Consider the following 27,093-nt stretch of genomic DNA (forward strand, 5'->3'; position numbering starts at 1 on the left):
AAACTGAAAAACCGACAAAAACCGAATCGATAAAAACCGACTTAATTGGTTTGGTTTGGTTTGGTTCCAATATTTAAAAAACTGACTTACTTGGTTTTGTTTCTTTTTAGGGAAAAACCGACTCAAACCGAACCATGAACACCCCTAGGTATAGTAATACGATTTCAGAAAAATTACAAATGCACATAACACAAAAGATTAAAAAATAATACAGGTAAACATGATTCTATACGTTATCACACAAAAGCCTATTTTCTTTCTTCTTTCCTTAAAGACGAATAAAGTGTGTAATTAGCAATAGAGTAAGAAATATTAAAAGGAAGAAAACAATAAAAATGAGGGCTTTTTTCAGTTTTAGCTCGCGCCAGAATTACATTCAATAGCCGAAAAAGTGTATAAAATTTATATAATTTTGTATATAACATACAAAATATATGTATATATATATATATATATATATATATATATATATATATATATATAAAAAATATACAAAGAATATATATTTTTTCGATTATTGTTTTGAGAGTAGCTATACAATATTTTTTTTAAAAAAGAACAACAATTGGGCCCCGGGTGCGGGTACGTCATCTAGTACTAATTATACATTTATGGAATATCGGCACTTATTTTTTCGTGTAAAAATTCCTTATTCTTTCCTTTCATAGCCCGCCGGGAAATAAATTGGACTTGGGTCAAGCCTTTCAAATTCCAATGAGCCTAATGGATATTCTTTGTTGGTAAAATATATATGACAAGAATAAATTTATACTTCGAGCCAGGGGCGGAGTTAGAGTGTCAGGAGCGGGTTATGCTGAACCCAATAGTTTTGGTTAGAACTATGTATTTGTCTTAAAAAATCTATTAAATATATATAAATTATTAATTTAGAATTCATTAACTTATAACGATTATAATCATGAATCCATAAGCTTATAATTCTAGCTCCGCCTCAGCTTTGAGTTCTATTAAAAGCAATCTAACGAAAGTAAATTACATATATATGTGACATAAATAACTCTTGAAGTGCACCAATTAACTTTGTTACATTATCTTTAGGTCAAACTAATTACTTAAATACGACTTATTTACCAAAAGGTTTGCTTTATTGTTTAAAGCACAAATAAGCAACAAATATAAATCATACTGTTCATATATAATACATTATTATAATAATCATGGAGTCAAAAAGTTTTCCATCTGAAGATGATAATAAAATTTTCTAAATGTGTACACATTTTTTGTATAAAATTAAGAAACCAATGTCCCAATTGAGACTAGATAGAATATAAATCCTACTGTTCATATATAACATATCCTAATGGAATGATGAGAGTACTCTGTTTCGAATACTTGAAGGAAAATTTAAGGATGTAACTTAAGTTTGGGCTGTAGATTAGGGGTGTTTTTTCGGCCAAAAGCTCTTCTAAATCACTGCAAATCATGTCTCCACGTGCAATATATCTTTTCTCTTTCCTGTTTAAAGATTTGAAAAAAACACCATTTTACATTGTTTGCTTGCTCCACCAATAAGTAATACAACTAATTAAGACATTAAGTACTTCTCCCATCTCATCTCATTTATCATTGTAATATCACCCCCTGTAAACAATTATTAAGATTATCCATGTTTATATTTGTTTACAACAACTAATACATCGAATAATAGTTTGGACAAAGATTAGCTATTTATATTTGTACTCCATATATCACACTGTATTAGATACATGTGTCAGTTTGAAGATGTCACAGTAATATGTCAAGTCTTAAAAGGCAAAGAATGAGCTTTCTCATCCAACAGTGAATCGTGAAATCTTAGTGATTTTCTTTATCTAATGAATTAGGTAGGACTATGCATCAAAGTTTTGTTGTACTCCACTCTCGCAATATATACTACAACATGAATCGGACGAAGGTAGATTAGAAACCTTGGTAAAATGCTATCCTCATATGATAGCTCACGTTTGACTCTAGCCTATCATATAACTCAATATTTCGTCTATTTTTCATTCCCTCGTGAACGTGATATTCAAAGGAATTAATCGCCTTTTCAACTACAAGCAGCGAAAATGAATGTTCTTGCTTACAAAAATACTGTACTATGTAACACTGACACACACACAGAGAAGAAGGGGGAGGGGGAAAGGGAGAAAAGGTCCAAATCAAAGACGTGCGAAGAGACCTGTTAAGGCGGATCGAACAGCACCAGAAAAGATTAATACTAAGAAACTACACCTTCACACTCTGGGAACAAGGATGATAGACCCACTATAGTACTTAATCTCAATCTATTGCTGCCATACTTCATTTCTGAAGAATAGACAAATGCCTATCAATGGCCAACCCTTCTAGCAAATTGCAGGGTAGATAACTAAAGATATTCTTCATAAAAGAACACATGCCGTTAGGCTAGGAGCAGTATAAAGGTGGGATAAACCAAACCACTATAATTTCTGCCATCAAAGGCAATGACTTCAAAGCCTGAAAAGCAACGTCTTTCTGTCAACATAGCTGCAAAATGTTAAAATAACTAATAACAATGGTTAAGAACACGCAGTAATTCCTCTGCCAAATCCATGTATTAGGTGCTGCAATGAGGCAACCACTCAAAGCAGTCCTCTGCTTAAGCCAGAGGCATTATAGGAATATCCCGGAAACCGTAAGCATTTCCAGGTTATGCTTTCCTCAATACTAGTTACATTGATCACTGTTGCGATCGCAACCTCATAGCATATAAGTATCTCTAAATTTCTCCTCAGCTACATGCAAGAATTAAAATTTTAAACCATGTTACATGGTAAAGATCAGCTTTTATACAGAAAAGAATAATAGAGCTCCAACTTATAAAACTGTAGCAGATATTTACAGAACTGAAACCTACAAAAACAGTTAGGTAGAAAATGAAGGAACAAAAAACAACTGAAAGAATCATCTGCTTCTATTTACTTTGTACTATCTATATCATTTTCTAAAGTGCTTCAATTTACAAGCTCAATGGCTTTGTTTAGGCATATTTTCTCTAACAAAATTCATTGTTCCCCTCTTACCTAATCAACATCACCTGTCATTTATTCGGTAAGTAATGCACATCCTTCGGATGGTTTGATTGAATGTAATTGTCTGAAAGAATACAGCTTCAACGAGACCGGAAATGACCTCAAGGAAAAAGCATATCTCCATTGTTAACCCAATGCACAAACATCTCAGAAAATTCAGTAATACTTTTACTACTTCCTTCGGCATCAAAATTGAGATCTCCACTAGTTTGGTCCTGCCGCTAAAATAACAAAATTGAAGAAGAAAAAGGGATTACTCATGTGCATCAGTATTATTATTAGAGATGTAGAGAGAAGCTAATAACAAGAGGCAGAAAATAAGAAGGTATAAGGTATATTTAAGATTCTTCATATTCTAACCAAGGCTTCCGGCTAAAAGCAAGATCCAATTTCGCGCAACCCCCCCTCCCAAACACACGCACACACACACAAAAAAAAGACTACATTAGCGGAGGTTTGTGCGGACTGACCTTCAAGCTTGACTCACTTGCTGAAAAGCTTATTTCAGCTTTAGATTCAACTGTTACACCATCTGACGAGACGACACCAGATGGTGAGCTTATGATAGCAGATCTGCACAAATGGAGCTAAGTGTCAAATTTAAAGACCAAAGTCTGAAAACACAGCCAAGGAAGCATTAGCAATTAGTCTAGTTTTGACTTGGTCGTTCATAAGAGCAATTTATTTGATCAGAATAGCGGAAAGAAGGCTGTAAAAGAATTAAATACTCTTTTCTTTTCTAATCGTCCTGCGAAGACAGACATTCACAGAGTCATTTATTTTCTTTTCTCATAGTGGAATAAAAGAATTAAATACTCTTTCATTTTCTAATTGTCCTGTGAAGACAGGCGTTCACAGAGTCGTTTCTTTTCTTTCCTTCAATAAATAGTTCGTTTAAGATTTTCCCTTTTACTTGTACTAGGTATTAATAAGCCTGAGCAAAAGAGTATTCGAAAAGTAACATTTCACCTAGCGTCAAAGGTCAATTTTTTTGAAGTAGATCCGAACAATTATATTATATATAGAAGTGCAAGAAGTCTCAACACAACCATCAGCCTCCTACTTCCTTTTTGCGTCATTAAGTCACTAACTTAGTGAGATAATCTGAAAGTCAAACCTGAACCTCTAGCTAGTCTTTATAAAGTCTCCTTAAATTTATTTTAGTGTGCGCTATTTCAATGCAATAAGTTGCATAAATCCAAAGTTTTGGTCCTAGCAAAGTGTTGTGGTAATATTGGTGTGAGAACCAATGAAGCAAGCATTAATTAATATGATACGTTTTCCCCCTCCTGACTCTAGTGATCCCACCAGGTCTTCTTTGAAAGCAGTGGTTAAAAACCAAGTATGCGGATTCAATTCTATCAAAGCTTTAATCAAGAGGAAAGAAGATACCTCTCGTATGTTTCTTCTTCACATGAATTTCCAGATGAAGAGAGCCACTCAATATCTAGGAAATTTGAAAAATCAACTGAATCAACACGTTCACGCAATCTAACACTTTCACTGCTGAGACACTGCTCTAATTGCATATCCAGGAAAAGCTGTCTACCAGACATTGAGGGTGTGTACCTATTAAAAGTGAAATAAGCACCAATTTACTATGAGAAAACAAGAAATAAGGCGAGAACGAAATACACAACCCTTTCAAAAAGCATCGCCACTCGATCTCAACAAAGAGAGGAAGCAGCAGAGAAATTGGAAAGAGCCAACAAGAATCTTAAAGAGTGACAACATTCGGTTAGCATCCATGAATAGTGTAGCAACTAACCTGCTATTAACTTTATTTCTTAAAAAACATAAAATGCTTAGACAATAAGAAGCTCCTTAAAAGAGAGGAATTAGTACGTCTATTTTGGCTATAAATATAATAGCCACTAACCTGCTAAATTTATTTCTTAAAAACACAATCATTACAGTCTTCATTGAAAAGATACATATAACATTCAAAAGTTGCAGTGGTTTTGTCGATGGGAGTGGAACCACATTTAGATACAACTGTCACAATGGTTAGCACTTAGCATCCATTCAATCGAAGGACTTTTGAATCAACTGATGTATTCTGCTGCAATAAACAAATCTATGCAGCAAAGAAATTTAAACTAAGCTACCTTGGAAATGAAATATCAGTTCCACAAGTTGAGATTTCTGGGGTAGACTCTGAAAGACCCTTACTACCACCTTTTGCACTCTCAGGCAAAGGTTGGTCAGAGTCATCAGTCTGCTCTGTGTCAGTCTCCTTGACAGGAGAGCTGCTTCCGCAGATCAAGTTTCCTTCTGATAGTGACCTTTTAATAAACGACCTGCACATGAAGAAACGGCTTCAGTAATAGCTTTGGGGGTTTTTCATACACTGGTCTGGCTTAATTAAAGTATTTTTCTCTTTTGGGTTTTGACTTTTGACCAGAAGTTGAAAATCCCTAATCAGTTTTTTGTAAGTGAATTCTCCAGTACATCACCAATTAACTTTAATATTCATCTCAGATAAAAAGGGCAAAAAAAAAAAGCAAGCTTAAGGTAAACCATGAATTTTGCACGGATGAAGTGATTGATAGACGATGGTTGTAGCATAGTACAGAGTTTTAGCCTTTAGCTAGTAAAAGGCTGGTCACTTGGGAAAGCTCACTTTCCTAGAATGTATCACATATATATATAAGCCACAGGGTCACTTGGGACTAACTTTTGCAACTTCACAACTCAACTGTCTTAAGACTTAAAGGCTCTCAACTTGATATAGTAATTCACTTGATGAATTTTAACACTTCAATAACAAAACACTTAATATTCAACAAATTTGTACTAATAGAAGTATTGACGCTGAGGAAGAGACAAGGGAATGCATTATTAAAGATAAGCTAGGAAAAATATGCATTAATTAAAGATCAGGTTACCTAGAATTCTCCATGGCTAAACTTGATCCATGCCCACTAACATTATAGTGCTGGTCTGAATCCAATTCCCATAGAGCTGGCTTACCTTCTTGCGGTCGGAAATGTCCCAAGAACCTGGAATTGGGACCACATGTATTTATTTTAATTTGCCTTCATCTGTCGAGAACAGATACAAGAAACATATTATGAAGAAACTAATTCACGTACACATTAATGGCATCTTGTTTCTCAGCGTCCATGTAGGCATTACTGTAATAGCGCTGAAGTGTCCTAAAGAGCTCCTGAGACTGAGTTGCTGCTTTCCATTGGCCTCGTCTCTCTGAAAATATCTGTTTGATCAAATCCATCAGTATAGCATACGGAACCACTAGACTCGTTAGAACTTATCGGCATGTGCGTTTGCTGGTCGAATGTAATTCGCCAATTTGAACAAGACATTCGTAGATAAAATTTCATCATATTGAATTTCCAACTTTAGATATCCAGAAAAGGAAAGAATTTATTTCACTGGCAAACTAATCATAGATTTCAATTTAAACATGATCAGCAGTTAACAGATGAATATCACTTGGATCTTGTAATTGAAAGATATGGTATCTGCAGATCATCTCAGACTTGAAGTTACTTAAAGATCCTTGCACACTACCAATTTATTACTAGAATATCCTGTATCCATCAGCAGACTAGAGAAATAAATTGCGGAATTTTGAGTGAACAAACAAGGCAGAATTACCTTGTTATGTGCAGCAGACCCTCCGTATTGTAGTGCAAGTGTGTCGCCCATTGCTTCATAGAGTTTCATTAGATTATCTGCTAAAGCTGAATCTAAATCAATGTTCTCCACATCTATAAAGCCCAAGGCATGCAGCTGATGGCCCAGGGCAACCAGCCCATAGGCATATTGGGCAACATTTGTGCGATCCAAACAGTCTATGCAATTAGTTCGTAACACCCCTCTTTGTAGTGTTGAAAGCTTGACATAGTAATCTCCACATAGATCACCACTAGAGGAGTTCGGTTCAGCTCCCACTTCACATAGGTCTTTTCCAGCTTGATCACCAGTATTGCTAGAGCAATAAACAAAATCAATGTGAAAAAAAGGGTTCAGATGCCGTCATGGCTGAGAAAAAACCCATATAGGACATAGAATTGCTAGGCAGAAATCTTGGACAGCACTTTCTAGAATATTGAAGCCTACACAAAGAAATCCATCTCACAGTGGTTATCTCACATAGGTTATTTCAATTGTTTAGGCAAATGAAAGTTCAACCAGACACAAAAGGTTATTATGTGGACCTGCATGAGGTTCAAATTGCCCAAGCCTCAACTTACAACAACACAGCCCACAAGAACAACTGAGCTTTTTAGCCCAAGCTAAGTGTTGGAGGCACTCTCCTACTTAATAAAGCTAATTTGAGAACTATCAACTCCCGTGAACTGAGAAAATCAAATCTCTCTGGGAGGATTTGGATTACCAAACTTACCCAGTGGATGAGAATTTAAGCAATTTCCCAGACTTTGAGGCAGGGATAAGTCGACAGTGCAGAAAGCCTGTCAAATCCAATGCGGTAGCTGCCACCTTGCCCAGGAGTGTCAAGACATTTGTAGCTTTGCTGGAAAAGAGGTGTCAAGTTGTCAGCAACCCATCAGACCAACATACAAGAAAAAGAAAAAAAATAACAACAACAACAATTTCGGAAGCAGCAAGCAGACCTCCTAGAGTGTTTATTCAGGTCCCAGTGAAGAAATCTCAAATGGTTCTCCTCAGAAAGATCTTTATTTATAAACTCAATAGCATTGGCAAATGCTGCACGAAGAATTGTTTCTCTAGGCCTCTTCTCACGAGTCTGTTTAGCGTCAAAATTAACAACAAATACAGGGGAAGATGAGCAAGAGAAGGTTAGACTACTGAAAATGAAAAGGCAGCATAAATTGGATTCAAATTCCCTGATAAAGTTTACCTTAATCAAATTCAATATTATAATTGGATTTCCGTATCTCTTTACAAGATTCTCAAAGTGACGTTTGGTGGCTTCAAACTTCAAATCCTTCCTGGAGACTATAAAAAGAAACAATCATGAAAATTGAGTATATTGCATACTTCATAATAAAATATGCATCTTTTCTCATACGTATGATATCAGGCTTAATATTCAAACGTGAAGTTTCTTGCGACCAGAAAAGAGGTATTGAACCCCGGTTCTGCACAACAGCACTTATTTGTACAGGGCAACCATCACGCATATCTTCAAGCACAATCTGTTCCGTTTCCACATCATTTGCTACGCGACCCTTCTCATTTACACCTCTTTTTAAATATCTGCATAACATAAAAGGAAAAATAACTCAACAACTAGGAGATGAACCATGATCACTAACTGAAATACTGAATTTAGATCTAATTATACTTCACATGTATCTGATCATACAAAGACCATTCAAATGAAAGTAACTGAGAACACTCTTTTGAATTTTCTTCATCTTTCGATGCAACTTAGTTATAGATAACTGCCAAGATTACTCAAATGGCACACTATTGCTGGAGTAATAGATCTACCAGAATCCGATGAGATAAGTCAGCATCAGATAAAAAGGATATAGTATTAAAGTCAATTAGACGAACCTGGTACCGGCATAATGACGAGAACGTCTAGCAATTAGGGTCAACACGAAATCCCGATCAGAAATAGAAAGCGTCACCTACAAAAAACATCAGCTACATGATAACATGTTTAAAGTATTATCCTAGCAATGGCTAAATATCCAAGTCATTTAATGGGTAAAGCAATCATGAAACATCACAATACTAAAGTCTGAGAATAAATCACAGGTTCCTTTGAATCTGAATATATCATCACCTAGTACAACAAATAAGTTGGTATCATATCTAAAAGGAGCATCTTCTCCACTACATCGAGGTCAAATTCAGATTTCCCTTTGGTTTCATATATACCTCTGAAACAATTTCAAATAAAAAGATACCTGTTTAAAGAATCCATATACTAAAGCGACAGTCCAAAGAGTATTTTTGAGCTGATAGCGAATTCCTCGGGTTAAGAACTCATTCCATACGAACATTGTATCATAAAGGGTGAGTCCAGTCTCACAATTGCTCAGATTCTTTTGAAGACTAAGCATAATATGATAGGAGTAGCTGAAAAAGAAGTCCTTTGTGAGATCCACCGTGCGCAGGAGCTTCTTGTATCTATTCCCAGAATAAAGGGAGAAACAGAAAGAACCAAAAAGCAAAAGTGAGTTAATAAAGCAGATGTAGTGCCTAAAAAGGAAAAATATAAAGAATGAGGAAATGCTGACGAAAGAAACTATGAAAAAAAAGGCAAGCATGTGTGCCACTGAAATCCTGATGGTACCTTGTCTCACTCAACATGTAAATTAACATCAGAACACCACTGTAGTTTGCCCTGTAAATTTGCAGGAAATAAACTGGCAATGGGCTCTACAACAGTATAGCTACAAAATGTTCATCTGTAATGTTCTCACTATAGTTTATACTGTCCACGCAGCTAAAACACTGCAGGGGCTATTGACAAGATAGTATAGAGATTACCTCAAACGTGAGACAAGTTTAAAGATTACAAATCTCAGAGCAGTCCAAATAAAAGAAAACAAAATAAAAAAGAAACAACCACAACTAGGATAATATCTCATAAAGATACAAAGAAACTAGAAGTATTGTTATTTCCATTATAATGCCTTCTCAAAAGTACTATGGACATTTTACATTTACATGCAGAATTGACAAAAGACCTGTTCTCATTCTTAGAATCCATATTGGATAGCACAGTTGAATTGGGGATTGGAAACATCTCGCTCTTCGTAATGGCATAAACCGCATGACCGCATATCATTCCGACTTTCCTTCTTTTTGTAATAAGCACCATGTAATAAGGTCCCAAAAACTTTACAAAACCTAAAATCCACCAAAAACAAAGAGTTGCATTACAAATAAAAAAATCTATTCAGAAAGAGAATGAAACTTTAGTGGTATAACATACCAACAATTCCGTAGCAGGTCGAAACAAATTTAAGCCCTCCAGTTGACTTGTTCCCTTCATGTATTCTTTTAAGGAGGTCAATGCATTCAAGTTCTGAGTATGTGGCAGAATCTTCATACATGATTAGCTCCGAAGGCTCTAATCTGTCAATCTTCAAAACTTTCCAAAAAGTTCTAGTTTTATCCCTTCCAACCATATAGAAGTTCTGCGACATGTAAAAGTAAGTTAACCGTTGTGACAATTATATAAAAGCAAATAAACTCTCTATTAAATTTTCTATAATAACTTCATAATCTTCATCCATATCCAGTATCCAGTGAAATCAGTAGAAGGAAAAAAAGGAATAACTAAGGATATGTGACTATACACATATATATGCTCCCATCCCACATAGTTAATAAGGTCAGCATGAAAGAAAGAGAACCAACTTATTGACACACAAACCTCTCTCTCTCTCTCTATATATATATATATATATATATATATATAGATAGATAGATAGATAGATAGGAGAGAGAGAGAGAGAGAGAGAGATATTCTATGCAACTGGGGGAATAGTTAAAGTAAAAGATTTTTTTGACATTTAGTCCTGAAATGTACAAAATAAAAATGGAATAAGGTTACAACACTGTGTGACGTGAAGTGAGGACAGAGAAAATATTTACTTGGAAGAGAGATAGCTGACTAAATTGGTGATTGGCAAAATCTACAAAATCACAAAGTACACACCACATAGGAAAGACAAAAAATTCCTTATTTGGCTTTACTTTTTTGAATAAACAAAATCAAGGTATAATTTTGCATGATGGAATAAGAAGTGTAACAAGCATCTCTTTAGTTATCAAAGTCGACCTAAGATGAGTTTAGATAAGTATTCTATCTCTGTTTTACACATTCCACTTATTACCAACAAAATGGTGGTCAAATCTTGTTTGACACTATAGAAAAACGATAGGCCAAACATTTTGGGATGAAATGAAATATTTAACATTTTAAGCAGATTCTATTCAAGTAACTTAACAAGTTCTGATCCAACATGGTCTAACACCAACAACAAGTAGAAACATGTTTACACGTTAAGATAGAAAATGGTCACCATGAATCAGGCCTAGCAGTGCTTATAGTCTAATGCAACAATCAATTAACAAATTTGCTAAAGGATTCGCAAATTCTTTAAGCACTCTTGTTCTTTGAGGAAACTAGGACAATAGGGGAGGATCGATTAGGGAGCTTATTGGACGTCTTGCCAAGGAATTTGGACTGTGATCATTTCTAAAAGATTTTGAGGAAATGCAACTTCAATGTAACCAACAACAGTTTGCACAAGCTGAAGGTAGTGGATAGTTAAGTGCATTTCTAGGAATTTGTTTTAGAAAAGGAAAGGAAGAGCAACGACAAACCATCCACCAATAAAAGAACGCAAGAAAGCAACAGGAATGTTAATAACCCTGTACTATCAAGAAAGAATCAACCCGAGACAACATATGCTTATCCTTTAGCTAAAAGGGAAGAGCTTGATGTACATCACATCATCTGTAGCTTGATAGAAATACAATATGGCCTTGCCGTCTGACTTCCCCTCTTTGATTGTTTCATAAACAGATTGACATGTTGAGATTGTTAAGTTATCAAGTTCTCTGCTGTTTGAACTTGAGAGAAATAAAGAAAGACGCCACATTGTACTAGTTACTTTCTTTACTAAAATGAGGAGTCTTATTCATTTAGCACTATGGGAAACAACCTCACGCGAGTCACTTCCCTTAACAATGTGATAAAGCATATCATTTCCCCTTCTTCATGAAAAATGAATTTCCCTTCGGAAAATAGACAAGCAATTTGGATTTAAATACAAACGTGAAAATTTCCATTTTGAGACCAAGAACCTGCAATATTGGCCATGTAAGATCCAAAAGACCATCCACAAGCAACAAAATTGTAACCTTTTTTTTCATATGGTCTAAAGGTTGTATCTTTATAGAGATGCATCACACAAAATATGTTCCTATGCTTTGCTTTTGAATGTAAACATTTGCTTTGGAGATATTGTTTTAAACTGACACAAAAAAAAAAATTGAATCGAAATCTTAATTAAACAAATCTCAAACCAAGTCGATAAGCATGTAGGTAAAAATTAGGAGAACTAAAAAAAGCAGAAAACTTGCTCGGCCAACAAGCTAAATGACCAAATAACGAAGTTAAATGACATCTTTGAAATACTAAAAGTTACTAATACATGATCTAGTCTGCAACTGGAAAATAAACATATAGCGGAATTTTCCAGTTTAATAACATAAAGAAAAAAAAATTGAGGAAGTAACTCAAATCGTCAAGCATATACCGAGCTAGTCTCGTAGAGCCGAAACTTCTGGAGATATAAGGGTCTCGAGTCGTGTTGCTCATTGTTTTCAGGTTGTTGACTGCTCTCTGAACCCATATTCTCCGATCCCGAGCCTCAGGACCGGCAGTTTTATCTCAGTTGAGCACAAAATAGCAAAGAGATCGCTGGTCAACTCACTAGCAGAAACCTTAACTGGTAACCTTCTTCTCCAAATATAAATAACCTGATATTGTCAATCACAAGCGGAAAAAAAAAACTTGGAAACTAAACTGTTGAGTGAAAACAAATCAGATACTATAGAAAAATAAATATGGAAGCGAGTAAAGCTGAAAAAAGGAAAAGTTGAGCAAAAAGAGAAGTCAACACAGAGAGAAACTCTTAGAAGAGAGAAATAAGGAAGATGGAGAATGATTTGGAAGATTTCAGATCGGAAGAGGTAAGCAAGGGGACTAGAGCTCCGGCGTCTACATCCACATAAAACACGCAAATATTATTTAGATTTATTATTTATTTGATTTGTACATATACAGCTAAGATATGCCGAAATTTTCAAATTGCCTTGTGTAAGGCCTCCATGATCTTGTCTTTAATTCCTTTTTCTACTTTTATTTCCTTTCTTGAATTTACGGTGGTCTTGTTTTTTTTCGTTCTTTCCATTCACTCGGTTGTCAATTCGAGTAATATATTTCCTTCTTTTTATAGGTGATGTTTAATAGATAGGAAATTAAATTACTCTTGACACTTGCTAAAATTACCCTTGAAATTCTAGTCTTAAATATTATACTAGTATTTTTCGCCTGAGGCATAATTTGAAAGTGGGGGAGCATCATTATCGAATAAAAGTTTGAGCAAATACTAAAGTTGGAGCTGATCCTAAGCAGTGCACTAAAAGTCAAATTATGCTCCCTCAAATCAACCAATGCAGCTTCATAAGATTAAAATCTTAGGGTGCCGGTTAAAATATGTATACATATTATTTAAAATATATACACATATATATATACATATATTTATTCCGAAATTACCTGCGGCCGATGACCCCTACCCTAATGGTAGGTCCGCCTCTGTTTGTGGTCACAAGAGCATACTCAGCCTTTCTTACAATCAATATTTTAAGAATTATCTCATAATAAAGAAAAAATAGAGCTTTTGGTAGAATCTAAAAAATGCACCTGGCTGTGGCAACAATTAGATTGCAGTGTCAAATTCATATCAAGCACATATATTTATTCAAAATCGTGACTTTCAAGTTTCAATATTGTATGTAGCAATAATTTTTATAATTTGCAAAGAAATTACTAGGTGTATAACTATACTAATCAGAGCCGAGGAGACAACTAACGTAGGCATGCTAACAAAATGATTGTGGACAACATGATCGTAAGACATTGAAAATGGGATTGTTTCTTAGTGGTGAAATAAAAATTGACCTATGATTACTTTAATTAGCATTTCTTCTAAAGTCTTTGGAGTATATATAACAACTTGGAGGAATGGTATCAGGTATGTATACATACAGCTATGGTCCCTCCACTCGAAAATAATAATTGATATACCTATATATATGCCAAATTTTCAATGGGAATATACCTATATATATGCCGTCCAATAATTGATATTTGATCCCATTCACTATTCAGCAGCCAAACTACAGGATTTAGGCTTTTTCTTTTTCCCTAGTCAACTATACAAAACTTGTGAGGCAAGAAGATAAATGGATAAAAAATGGGTGGATTAAAAAAAACGGAGGATTTAAACTGTTTGGGATCAACTTTAAAAGTTCTTAGCTTTAAATGGGTGGATTTAAACTTTTAAAGTTACTAGTTTTAGAATACGCGCGTTGCGCGTGAATCTTATCGATGTGAATAAAATTTAAAAAATCACATGAATAATATTATTTGACTTCCTATATTATTTAAATAAGCATAGATTTAAAAAAATAATATGTAAAACATTATAATTTAAATGATCTTATAAATTAGAGTACAATTTACTGCTAATTTCAATATATAAATTTAAATATATTATCTATGTTTCACTTGTCAAATATTGTAATTGGGTTTGTGATTTAATATGGCCATATATTACAATATGTAAATAAAAAATTAAAGTATGTCATATATTATTACTATGAATTATTATTATTTTTATACGTAAGCATGTCGTTTATTTAAAGATATTTTCTTACTCGTCCTAATGTGCTTATGGTAGTTTACAATAGTAAACTCTAATGTTTAGAAATCTAAGAAATAAATTCATATAACTTAAATATTAGGAGTTTCTACGTAGTTCAAATAAGAAAAAATTTAATACCAAAATTTTAATATGTTTCACTTAAATATTAGAAAAGTTATTAATTTACATTTTATCCAATGTGAAATTATTTTTTAAAGTGTAAAAAAGATGAATGACACTCCGCTAAGGGGTTTCGTGCTTTTAATATAGTATAATATATAGATAGATATAGATATAGATATAGATAATTTATATAAGACAAATGTTTAATTGATTTTGATTCAATTTTAATTGATATCAAAATCCTAAATATAAGGACTTAATTCAAATAAAGAGATAAATTTAATAAATAAAATTTTAGTTGGTCTCAAGATACAAAATATTAGGAAAAAAACATAAGCAAATTATACTTAATTTTCAAAAACTTTATGTCCAAGAACTCCTTCTACGTGTCTTCTTGACAAGTAGTGGTAGTTAATATTTAGCCTTAAAAATTTTCTAATTTTGGTACTACTAACTATAAATATATTACATACTTTAATTAGGAAAAGAATTTATGTAAGGTAAATCTTAATCGATTTTAAAGTCCTAAATATTAAGACTCTATAAATATTTCAAAAAAGAAAAAATTAATAATTAAAATTTTAATTGATTTTAATGTCTTAAATATTAGAAAAATAATTTAAATTACAATGTTGTCCAATATGAAATCTATTTTTAATGGGTAAAAAAAGCGAATAATATTTCGCTAAGGGCTTCGTGCTTTTAATATAGCATACATAAGTTCATATCTCTTATATTTTGCAATTTTAGTAAATTTTTACACCTAAATTTATGCTCTGCACAGAAAGGGATGGATCGCCCTTTGAATTCTAGTAACAATTGATTTTACCTTTATATATATATGGTGGTTCAATTTCCTTCTATGGTAACAAATAGTGTATAATATTTAAATCAGTTTACAAAGTTGTATTGATGAGCGCAAAACACACACTTAAATTATGATCGCTAGTCAAAGATAGTATAGTATAATTATCATATTCACAAGGATTTGATTTAAATAGTATTATTGTAGTTCGTAGCTCGATTGCTATCCAGAAGTATCAACAGTTGAGATTTATACAATTAAGAATTGAAATTAACTAAGAATCTAAACTATTGACTAGTGACAATCGCAACAAATGTAAGTAAGGAAGTTATCAATATGAGAAAATAGGGTTTGACGGAATAAGTGCAAGATAATTGTTTGGTATTTAACTCTAGATATGTCACTTCTAATGTTCAAGTGAGTCTCTCGAATTCACTTAATTATCAGTACAAATGTTTAGCAGAAACTCCTCTCTCGATTAAGCTTCAACCTCACAATATGAACCAATTTAAGCTCGGTGAAGATATGCAAGAATTCGTAATGGATTGGTTTTTAGGAGAACCTCTTTCAATTATCCTCCCAAATAGGTTTAATCAATGATTCAACTAGCCTCTTTCGATTACTTAGAAGAATCTATGAACTCAACCAACAATATTATGCAAAGATATCACAAGTTATGCCTCTTTCGATTACAAGAACAAGTAGATATAGATGCAATAATTAAATCTTCCAAAGACTATTCAAATACATAAAATAGAGTTATAATCCACAAACAATCATCAATACATTGAATCCATCAAAACACAAAAGGATCCACTCCATAGACATGGAGAAGTTCTTCACAAATGAAATAAAAGTATAGAAAAATATAAATACAATCCAAAATCGGATCTTGAGTGAGGAAGAAAGGACGAAATCCTTGTGCTCTTGCTTCTCCCTCTTCTCCTTAGCTTCCTTAGGTCTAAGGTATGTCAAAAGTCTAGAAATGATATTTTTTCCATGTATTTAAGCTATCCCCCAATAAACCCTAGACAAAAATACCCCATTTTAACGGAAATGGGAAGATACTTTAAGATTTTTGTACTACCACACCGCGGCATGCAACGCGCTTGTGGGAAATTCCAGTACGAGTTGCAAATCAGTTTCTTGGCATATTTTACACAGCCGCGTCGCCCCATGCAGCGCGACAGTGTAATTTTCATAGAGTAATTCATTTCTTTCCAGTTTTAACATCCAAACTTGGTAACCCTCCCCCCCCCCCCCGAACGCGATCCTGGTTTAATCTTTTGGGCTTTCACTCAAACTTCAAAGTTCCAAATAGCTCGAATTTGCTCTGTAACATCTAAGTAACTCAGAATCACTCCTACACGGCATAAAATACACAATAAGTGTAAAACACTACTAATTAAAGCTCAACACAATTAAAGTACAATAAATTAGAGTGCAATAAGCGACTAAAATACGGGATTATAGCCTACCATCAACACCCCACGCTTAAACCATTGCTCATCCTCGAGCAATCAAACTACACTTCACATAGAAACAACCTTTTTTAAACAACTCTCCTAACTCATCACACCAAGAATAAATAAAACAGATTAAGCACAATACCGTAACATTCTAGTCTCAAGATTTAACTCAAAAGCACCACGCATTTTTCACAACCTGCTCACTTACTCTAACACAGAGGTTAATGACATTACCTTTGCTTCGTGAATAAATTGCCCTCACACAACAATAGAGAGTAGTTCCAAAAATAATAAGGTTTAAGAACAATTAGGAACTCAAGATAGAAAGAATTCAATCACTCTCAGAAGTAATACTCATGTGCTACAAAAGACGTACCATAAGCTTGCTCATAACTCTACTAATTGAGCTCATTGAGTCAAGGATCAAGTAAGGTTTTTAATTGGTTGTAATGTAGGTTGCGGGACGGGTAGGATACATTTGGATATATTGACTACACCTCCCTAAGCACTTTAATACATACAATTGACAGTTCAAAATCTCACACTTTTGTCAAACCATAACTCCACCCTTATAACAATATATGTCAACTCCCCACTTCTTTAAGAACACATACATCAAAAGTTACTACTATCAATGAATATTTGCACAACAATGTAATTATATTTTTTTCAATTCACGCAGCTCTTATTTTTTTTCAAAACAGTGCACCTTTATCCTTATTTTATTAGTTCCACTCAAAAGCCAACTAACACCCCACACTTTAACTTTTACAAAGTTTATAACAATTTCAAGTGCTCGCGAAAGGTAAAATGAGTAAGGCTTGTAATATTGTTGCCAAAGAAACAGTATTATAGACTCAAAGGGGTTAAGTAAGATACATAATAATTAGGTGGGTACAACATATAACTGGATCAACAAAGATACGCCTATATCACTTCCAAGACTTAATAAAATTACTATTTCGCTTTGCAAATACACGGGGCAAGTTCTAGACATCAAATGCAATGCACGGAATACACGAAACCTCACACACACATGGCACATAACTCACTCAGGATCTGACTCATCGAGACACTCTAGTCAAAACAGTTAAACAAAGTTAAGATCATATAATTTAAGGTACTTATACAAGAGTCAAAAACTGAGCCTAAGCGTCATAACTAAAGCACTTTCTATTCTCAAGGCATAATATAGTGAAGAGATATTGCTTTCATTTAAAATCACAACACAATATCTCCTACTCCTAAAAAAAACTAACTATACCCGATTCAAACAAAACCCTTGAAAAAGAACCGCGACACAAAGAAAAATCAAGAGGGAATTATTATACTACATAAAGAAAATAATATATATTTTTTTTCTTCGAACTTAAAAATTTCAATCAAAAGAAACGAAAACACCCACAAGAAATGAAAATAAATATTTATTTACATATTTACGTCCCCACCCCCACACTTTAAATTGTGGCATGTCCCCATGACACACAAATAAAAAGTAAGAGGTAAAGAAAACTCCCCTGAACTTTTTCCATTTCTGAGAACTTGTGAACTCCACCCCTAATCCCGAATGCATTTTCCGCTTTTGCTCCTCGAAATTCTTTATGGAGCTCATCAGGCCAAAGTCCTTTAGGGATTTTTGCAAGACTCGCTCTTTTCTTTCTTTCTTGGCCTCATTTTGAGCGGTGGGTTGTTCTTGTAGGATTATCCTCAACTTATTTTTGCATTCATTCACAAGATTAATCCCTGCATATTCCTGTAAATCCCCAAAAATAAAATTCACATGATCAAGGTTAGAATAAGAAAATGAAGAAGAAAGGTCATGCAAATATTCATGTGGTATGTCCAAGACCAATGCTTCTTCATTCTCTTATACTAAAAATTGTAATTGTAGATTGGTGGATAGGGGTTTTAACTCTTCTTGTATTGCTTCATAATCAACCAAAGCCTCATTTTCAATCATTTCAGTTGAAACAAAGTCCTCTTGCAGAGTGAAAAACTCTCTATGTAGATGTTCATCATCTCGGGTAGACTCATTTTCACACGGTATCTCTTCCATATATTTACCATCACAATGCAACGAGCTAAGTCTATTTACTAATTGATTCACTTGCATTTTTAGGTTGTTACTGGCTTCATCATCTTGTATAAATTCCTCTTTCACCTTATTTATGAACTTATACATAAGCTCTTCTAAACTACCATTCTTCTTTTGAGGTGGTTGTCTCACTTCGCTTTCATTCCAGTCAAAATAAGGGTATTCATCCCAACCAGAGTTAGAATTGTACTCATATGAATCCTCATACCTGTACGGACTAGAGCCAAAGTGAGAGTGTTCAAAAGATGAAGCATAGGAAGAATACCTATCTGCTTGACAATCAACCCATAGATGATTTCTACCACATTTAAAACACGTAGCACACCGCTGATAATATTCAACTGCTAACTCTTCAACCGTTTTCTTAGGCGAGTTGTACTTTATTTTCACATCATTTAGAGTTCAATAACAAGAATATGCTCTTCGAGATTTCTTCAACAAAAGAAATCTTGAAGAGAAGTTAACATAAAAAAACTAAAAATAAAAAAAATTTAAAAAAATTTAAAAGCTAATTCCTGAATTAGCACTACAAACTATTTCAAACATTATTGAATGTCAATTCCCGGTAATGGCGTCAAAATTTGACGAGCGCTAAACACACACTTAAATTGTGCTCGCTAGTCAAATATAGTATAGTATAATTATCGTATCCACAGGGATTAGATTTAAACAGTATTATCGTAGTTCGTAGCTCGATTGAGTGAGGAAGGAAGGATGGAATCCTTGTGCTCTTGTTTCTCCCTCTTCTCCTTAGCTTCCTTAGGTCTACGGTATGTCAAAAGTTCAGAAATGATGTTTTCCCCGTGTATTTAAGCTATCCACCAATAAACCCCGGACGAAAATACCCTTTTTAGCAAAAAATGGGAAGATACTCTAAGAGTTTTGTACTATCGCGCCGCATGCCGCGCCGCGGCATGCGACGCGCTTGTGGGAAATTCCGGTACGAGTTGCAAATCAGTTTCTGGGCATATTTTACACAGCCACACCTCCCCATGCGGCGCGACAATGTATGTTTCTTAGAGTAATTTGTTTCTTTCCAGTTTTGACATCCGGACTTCGTACTTGACCCCCGAACGCGATCTAGGTTTAATCCCTTGGGCTTCTACTCAGACTTCAAAGCTCCAAATAGCTTGAATTTGCTCTGTAACATCTAAATAACTCGGAATCACTCCTACATGGCATAAAACACGCAATAAGTGTAAAGCACTACTAATTAAAGCTCAACATAAGTAAAGTGCAATAAATTAGAGTGCAATAAGCGATTAAAATACGGGATTATAGCCTACCATCATGTATACGGGTAAAGACCGAGCTTATGATACACTGCGACCTCCAATAAGGTAAAACGAGCTCGAGATATGATTGCGAAGGATCGAAATCGAAGCAAAGGTCTCATCGTTGTCTACCTTCGAGAATATTGAGGTTATGATTCGAGATCGATCCAAATCCTGAAAGATTTCGGAAGACATTGTCGGGAAATCAAGCACGACCAATGAAGGCCGTAATATCCGCGACCGGCCGAATATCACAACGTGGATCTCGGCACGTATCGATGAAAAACATACAATCAGTTAAATAAAAGATTTTTTTACCTTTTATAGAGTTGTACTTAAAGTAGGATTCCCCTACTACATAAAGGGGGTCTGATAATTTATTAGGCACATTGTAACACGTATTCCAAAGTAATATACTACTATTTTCACTGCTATTGCAAGCTCTTTCTCTCATTCATCAATATTATTCACTATGAACCCGGATCGAGGGTGAAAAAGTCACTAAGGCTAGAATCATCCTCCTCGCATGGTTTGAATTTTATGTATCTTTACTTGTCCATTCTAACTCAATTTATCATTTTGTATCGAATTAGTCCACATATCCTTAAAATCACTCACAAATTTAATTGTTATCCAATTTTGAGGGTAAACAGGTTGGCGTCCACCGTGGGGGTTAAGGATAATGGAGGCAATTTGATACAAATTTCCATAACACACCCTACTTCACACTTGTTCTTTGAAGTGTCTTTGATTTCAGGTCAAAGTTTAAAATGTCAAACTCCCAATCTGCCCCTCTAAATACGGATATTGAGTCTGGCTACCATGGCGAGAATAATAATACGGTGCCCGGTAAAGAGGTGCCCCTGCCGATCCCAACGGAATTCCGATCGCGGACCCGATCGACGCCAACTCACATTTGGCCATTAACACGAATTTGCCTATCGATCCTAAGAACAGCGTCCGCGGGGTTAGTCCGATCGGTAGCCCAAAATACTCGTGTGGTGAAGGAGATGGGATCAATTTATAGGTGATCTTCGAAATGCTGCAGGCTCATCAGGCAGCGATAGCCCAACTACAAATCCAAATTCGCGCTCCCAGTGAAGTTGATCTTGAACCGTCCCGGGAAAACACTCGCAGAAATGAACCAGCCATAGATAGGCCAAATGAAGCTGAACCCGGGACCAACCCTGAGATAATAAAGATGCTCAAGGAATTAACAAAACGGGTAGAAATGGGAGAAAAGAAGATCGAAGCCAACAACAAGAAGATGGAGACCTACAAATTAAGGGTTGACCAAATCCTCGGAGTACTACCGATATTGAAAGGCTAGACTCCAAAAAGTTTGTTCAAAAACCTTTTTCTCCAGGCGCAGCTCCGAAGCCAATCTCGAAGAAGTTCCGCATGCCTGAAATTCCTAAGTACAACGGAATAACTGATCTAAATAAATATGTGACCTCGTACACGTGTGCCATCAAGGGGAATGACTTGGAAGATGATGAGATCGAATCTGTCATGCTGAAAACGTTCGAAGATACCTTGTCAAAAGGAGCTATGATATGGTATCACAACTTGCCCCCCAAATCTATTGACTTATTTGCTATGCTTTGCAGATGCTTTTTTAAAAGTACACACCGGAGCCATCAAGGTCGAGACCAGGAAGTCAGAACTTTTCAAGGTAAAGCAAAGAGATAACGAGATGCTGAGGGAGTTCGTGTCAAGGTTTCTAATGGAACGGATGGACCTACCGCCGGTGGCAGACGATTGGGCCATTCAGACCTTCACCCAAGGACTCAATACTTGAAGCTTATTGGCTTCGCAACAGTTGAAGACAAATTTGGTAGAATATCCAGTTGTAACTTGGGCCGATGTGCATTACGAGTACCAATAAAAAATTAGGGTCGAAGATGATCAGCTTGGGTCCCCTTCTGGATCTGTTTATCCCATCCGAGCTAGTGACTGATCCAAAAGAGACATTGATCATAAACCAAGGTCAAGTAGAGATCGGTATCAACCGTACAATGGTGATCGTAAGGGTAACAGGTATGGATGAAATACTGTGAGAAGTGAAAGGAGAAGCGATCGAGGTCAAGGCCCATCGAGCCTAAGGAAGTGCTGAGGTTATCAGAGTACAACTTTAACATCGATATTGCTGCTATCGTGTCTGCCATCGGACGCATCAAAGATACCAAGTGGCCTCGACTTATACAGTCCGATCAAGCCCAAAGGGATCCCAACTTAATATGTAAATATCATGGCACTCACGGCTACATAACAGAGGATTGCCGACAATTGAGAAAGGTAGTAGACCGGTTATTCAACAAGGGATATCTCCGGGAGTTCTTGAGCGATCGAGCCAAAAATCATTTTAGGAATAGAGATTCTAGTAAGCAGATCGAGCAGGAGGAGCCTCAACACGTCATTAACATGATCATCGGTGGGGTCGACGTTCCCCAAGGGCTGATGTTAAAGCGCACCAAAGTGTTCATCACGAGGGAAAAACGGGCTCGAGATTACGTACCATAAGGAACCTTGTCTTTCAACGATGAGGGAACTGAAGGCATCGTACAGTCCCACAACGATGCACTGGTAATATCTGTACTCGTAAATAAATCTCAAGTTAAGAATGTGTTAATTGATCCTGGTGTGATGACCTAAAAAGACATCTTATGTTTTAGCACTCGAATATGCACTCTTAAGCCTTAAAAATCTCATTTTTACTTTCTTCGATTTGCGTGCGCAGTCCGGACAGGTTTCCGGAAAGCTTTTATGTTGAAAATTGATGAAAATAAGAATTTATGCCTTAAAAAGTTGATTTTAGTTGACTTCAGTCAACATTTTTGGTAAATGGGTCCGTATCCATATTTTGATGGTCCTAGTAGGTCCATATCGAATTATGGGACATGGGCATATGCCCGGAATTGAATTCGGAGGTCCCTAGCTTGAGTTATGAATTTTTGATGAAAATTAAAAGTCTGAAAATTAATTATTTTTAAGAATTGATTGATGTTTGGCATTGTTAGTACCGGATCCGTACTTTGGTTCCGGAGCCCGGTACAAGTTCATTATGATATTTAAGACTTGTTTGTGAAATTTGGTGAGAAACGGAGTTGATTTGACGTGATTCAAATGTCCAGTTGAGAAAATAGAAATTTTAAAGTGTTCTTGAGAATTTCATTTGATTTGGTGCTAAATTCGGAGTTCTAGGTGTTATTTTGGTGATTTAATCATGCGAGTAGGTCCGTATGATATTTTTAGACTTATGTGCATGTTTGGTTTGGAGCCCCGAGGGCTCGGGTGAGTTTCGGATAGGCCACGAGATGTTTTGGACTTGGAAAAAATGTGGTTTTCTGCAGATTCTGGTGTCTAGCATATCCTTCTTCGCGTTCGCGAAGGTCCTCTCGCAAACGTGAAGAGTAAACTGGTGAGGTTGAGACTTCTTCTTCGCGAACGCGAAGTCCTTGTCGTGAATGCGAAGTGACGGGGGATTTACCCTTCGCGAACACGACCGGCTCATCGCGAACGCGAAGCACTTGGGGACCTGGGGGAGGGTTGGTCGTTCCTTCATCGCGAACGCGAGCAATGTCTCGCGAACGCGAAGGCCAGGGGGAGTAACCATTGCGAACGTGAGCAGGGTCTAGGGAACGCAAAGTCTTGGCAGCCAGTACCCTTCGTGAACGCGACAGTGGCCTTGCGAACGCGACGCACACTGTCGCCCAATGCATAAAACATAACCTAACACGGGTTTAAGCCATTTCTTCAACATTTTTTCAAGAACAAAACGGGTAGAGGCGATTTTCAAGAGTCATTTTCTTACCCAAAGTGTTGGTAATTGATTCTAAACCATTTTCTTTCAATTACCCATTACATTGCTTGAATTATCAACCTAAAATTTAGAGTTTTCATGGAAGAATTAGGGGTTAGGGTAGAAACTAGGAATTTTGAAAATTTGGGGATTTAGATCTCAATTGAGGTCGGATTCCAAAACCAATTATATATTCGGGCTCGGGGGCGAATGGGTAAATGAATTTTGGTTCGAACCTCGGGTTTTGACTAAGCGGGACCGGGGTCAAGTTTTTAACTTTTTGGAGAAAAATTTGGAAAATTTAATTTATGCAATATAATTGATTTCTTTAGCAATATTTGATATTATTGAGTAATATTAAATAGATACGAGTGGTTTGGAGGTGAATTCCAAAGGAAAAGATGTGATTGAGAATTAAGTAGCCTTCGGAGCGAGGTAAGTGTTGTGTCTAACCCTGACTTGAGGGAATTAGTAACCTTAGATTATTTGCTAAGTAAAATTTATGTGAGCAGCGTATATATGAGGTGACGAGTACTTATGCGCCTCGAATTTACCTGTATTCCATGTTTCTTCCGTTTTCTTATATTGTCTCTTTCATATGCCTAATTGTTGTTTATACTCGTGTTGTTAAATTGATAATCATTATCATGGTTACGGATTTTCTGTTGGTAATCGAGTATTCATTTAAAAGTTGAGATTTATATTGTGGAACCAAATGTTGAAGTAAGGTTTGTACTTGTTATTCTATCTCCCTGTTGTTATTTATGCATTGCATTATGGTAAGGGAGAGTGTTAATGCACGAAGGGTCATGTTGTGCCATATTGTGAGTGTTAATACACGAAGGGTGACGCCGTTCCATATTGTGAGTGTTAATGCACGAAGGGTGATGCCGTGCCATATTGTGAGTGTAAAAGCATGAAGGGCGATGTCGTGCCATGATATGAGAGTTAATGCACGAAGTGTGATGCCGTGTCGTTTCTATTAAATTTATGGTGAGATTGAGAGTAAAAGCGTGAAAGGTGATGCCGTGCATTTTTCCTTTACTGTATTCAATATTCTTGTTGATTCATGGTATATTGACTGCTTCGGTGATCATTTTGTTGTAGTTCTTTATCTTGTATTCCCCTCAGTATGTTCCCCTCCCAACATTTCCTGTTTTGTTCTTCATTTATGTTATTTGTATATACACTGTTAAATTGTACCGGCTGATTTGTAGGTGCCTTGCTTTAGCCTCGTCACTACTTCATCGAGGTTAGGCTCGATACTTACCAGTACATGGGCTATGAAGTTTAGGAACAAGTTTCACTTCTATTCTTCTCTGTCGTGCGATTTTGCTTTTTCAATTCCGATTGAACTCTTCTACTCTTATTCTCTCGCAGATGGCGAGAACACGTATCGCTTCCTCAGCTGAGCAGAAGCCAGAGCCTCAAGTGGCAGCTTCTACGCGGGGCAGAGGTCGAGGACGATGCCGTGCCAAAGGCCGAGGCAGGGACAGGGGAAGGGCTTAGCCTAGAGCCCGAGCAGCAGCCCCAGCAATGGATCCTCAGATAGAGCTTGGCGAGGAGGTTCCAGCCCAGACTATTCCTACAGGACCAACTCAGCTTCCGGAGGGGTTCATTGCTACCCCAGTACTTCAGGACGCTTTGGTCCGTTTTGTGGGCCTTATGAAGAGTGTGACCTAGACTGGCGCATTTCCCATGGCACCAGCAATCTCTCAGGCTGGAGGAGGAGCCTAGACTTCCACCACTCCCGCTCCAGAGTAGATAGCTCCCCCAGTATCAGGCTACAACAACTCAGCCAGTCGGATTAGTTCAGCCGGTTATTGCGGCACAGGTCGGAGATGGGCTAGCTATGTCTTCTGAGGCTTTATGAAGATTGGACAGGTTTACCAAGCTCTTTACTATTCACTTCAGTGGTGCTCCTTCAGAGGACCCCTAGGAATATCTTGACAGTTGTCACGAGGTCCTACAAAACATGGGTATAGTGGAGACCAATGGGGTTGATTTTGCTGCATTTCAGATGATTGGTTTCGCCAAGAAATGGTGGAGAGATTACTTGTTGACCAGACCAGCTGGGTCGCCTGCTCTTACTTGGGACCAGTTCTCTCAGCTCTTCATAGAGAAGGTTCTGTCTATCACATTGAGAGATGAGCGTCGCCGTCAGTTTGAGCGTCTCCAGTAGGGCAGTATGACTGTTACTCAGTATGAGACCCATTTTGTGGATTTGGCCCGTCATGCTATTTTTTTGTTTCCCACCAAGATAGAGAGGGTTAGGAGGTTTATTGATGGACTTGCTCAACCTATCAGATTGCAGATGGCTAAGGAGACTGGGAGTGAGATTTCTTTTCAGGTGGCTGCTAATGTCGCCAGACGAGTCAAAATGGTTCTTACTTAGGGAGGTCAGGGGTCTGACAAGAGACCTCGTCATTCCGGTGAGTTCAACGGTGTCTCATCTAGAGGCAGGAGTACTTTTGGTAGAGGCCATCCTCCCAGGCCGTTTCATTCAGCGCTCCAGGCATCCCATGATGCCTCAAGTGGTCGTGGCCCTCAGATGCTTTATTCCGACCAGCTAGCCTACAGTGCACCACCAGCTCCTATTAGTGCACCTCCACTCCAGAGTTATTAGGGTGGTTATTCAGGTCAACAGGATCAGTTTCAGGGTCAACAGTCACAACAGCCGAGGTTATATTATACTAGTGGTGATCCGAGGCACATTGCTAGATTTTGCCCTCGGGCAACGGGAAACTCACAGCATCAGAGTCCTCGTGCCATGGTTCCGGCACCAGTTGCTGCACCACCTGCTCAGCCATCCAGAGGCAGGGGTCAGGCAGCCAGAGGTAGAGGCCAGACTGTTAGAGGTGGAGGTCAGGCCGTTAGAGGTGGAGACCAGTCAGTTATAGGCCATCCCAGGGACGTAGTTTAGGGTGGTGGGGCCCAGCCCCAGTGTTATGCTTTCCCAACCATGCCTGAGACTGAGTCATCTGATGCTGTTATCACATGTACTGTTTCAGTTTGCAGTAGAGATGCTTCAAGTTCTATTTGATCTAGGATC

General features: G+C 36.6%; 1 protein-coding gene across 2 annotated transcripts; it reads right to left on the reverse strand.

The window, feature by feature from the left end:
• Positions 1-2,793: 2,793 nt before the first annotated feature.
• Positions 2,794-12,969, reverse strand: LOC107765460 (phosphoinositide phosphatase SAC2-like). Of its 2 annotated transcripts, none has more exons than XM_016584113.2 (16): positions 12,299-12,969; positions 9,961-10,165; positions 9,713-9,875; positions 8,927-9,149; positions 8,568-8,644; positions 8,077-8,264; positions 7,906-8,003; positions 7,658-7,791; positions 7,429-7,557; positions 6,678-7,011; positions 6,152-6,273; positions 5,945-6,058; positions 5,165-5,356; positions 4,449-4,625; positions 3,527-3,629; positions 2,794-3,277 (listed from the first exon to the last, which is right to left on the reverse strand). In XM_016584113.2, the coding sequence occupies exons 1-16, from the start codon at positions 12,392-12,394 to the stop codon at positions 3,158-3,160; spliced, it is 2,475 nt and encodes an 824-aa protein (XP_016439599.1). In that variant the 5' UTR covers positions 12,395-12,969; the 3' UTR covers positions 2,794-3,157. The 2 variants fall into 2 exon arrangements, with proteins under 2 accessions (XP_016439599.1, XP_075107320.1); XM_075251219.1 differs by having other exon boundaries at positions 9,316-9,875; positions 12,299-12,764.
• Positions 12,970-27,093: the final 14,124 nt, after the last annotated feature.

This window comes from Nicotiana tabacum, chromosome 4, assembly GCF_000715075.1.
Source record: "Nicotiana tabacum cultivar K326 chromosome 4, ASM71507v2, whole genome shotgun sequence".
NCBI lineage: Eukaryota > Viridiplantae > Streptophyta > Magnoliopsida > Solanales > Solanaceae > Nicotiana > Nicotiana tabacum.

Excerpts from the sequence above, each read along its gene's own strand:
- LOC107765460 (XM_016584113.2), bottom strand. The coding sequence starts at position 12,394 with ATGGGTTCAGAGAGCAGTCAACAACCTGAAAACAATGAGCAACACGAC. Across the intron at positions 7,792-7,905 it reads TAATATTGAATTTGATTAAG|ACTCGTGAGAAGAGGCCTAG; the intron begins GTAAACTTTATC and ends GACGCTAAACAG. Across the intron at positions 7,012-7,428 it reads CTTAAATTCTCATCCACTGG|CAATACTGGTGATCAAGCTG; the intron begins GTAAGTTTGGTA and ends TTATTGCTCTAG.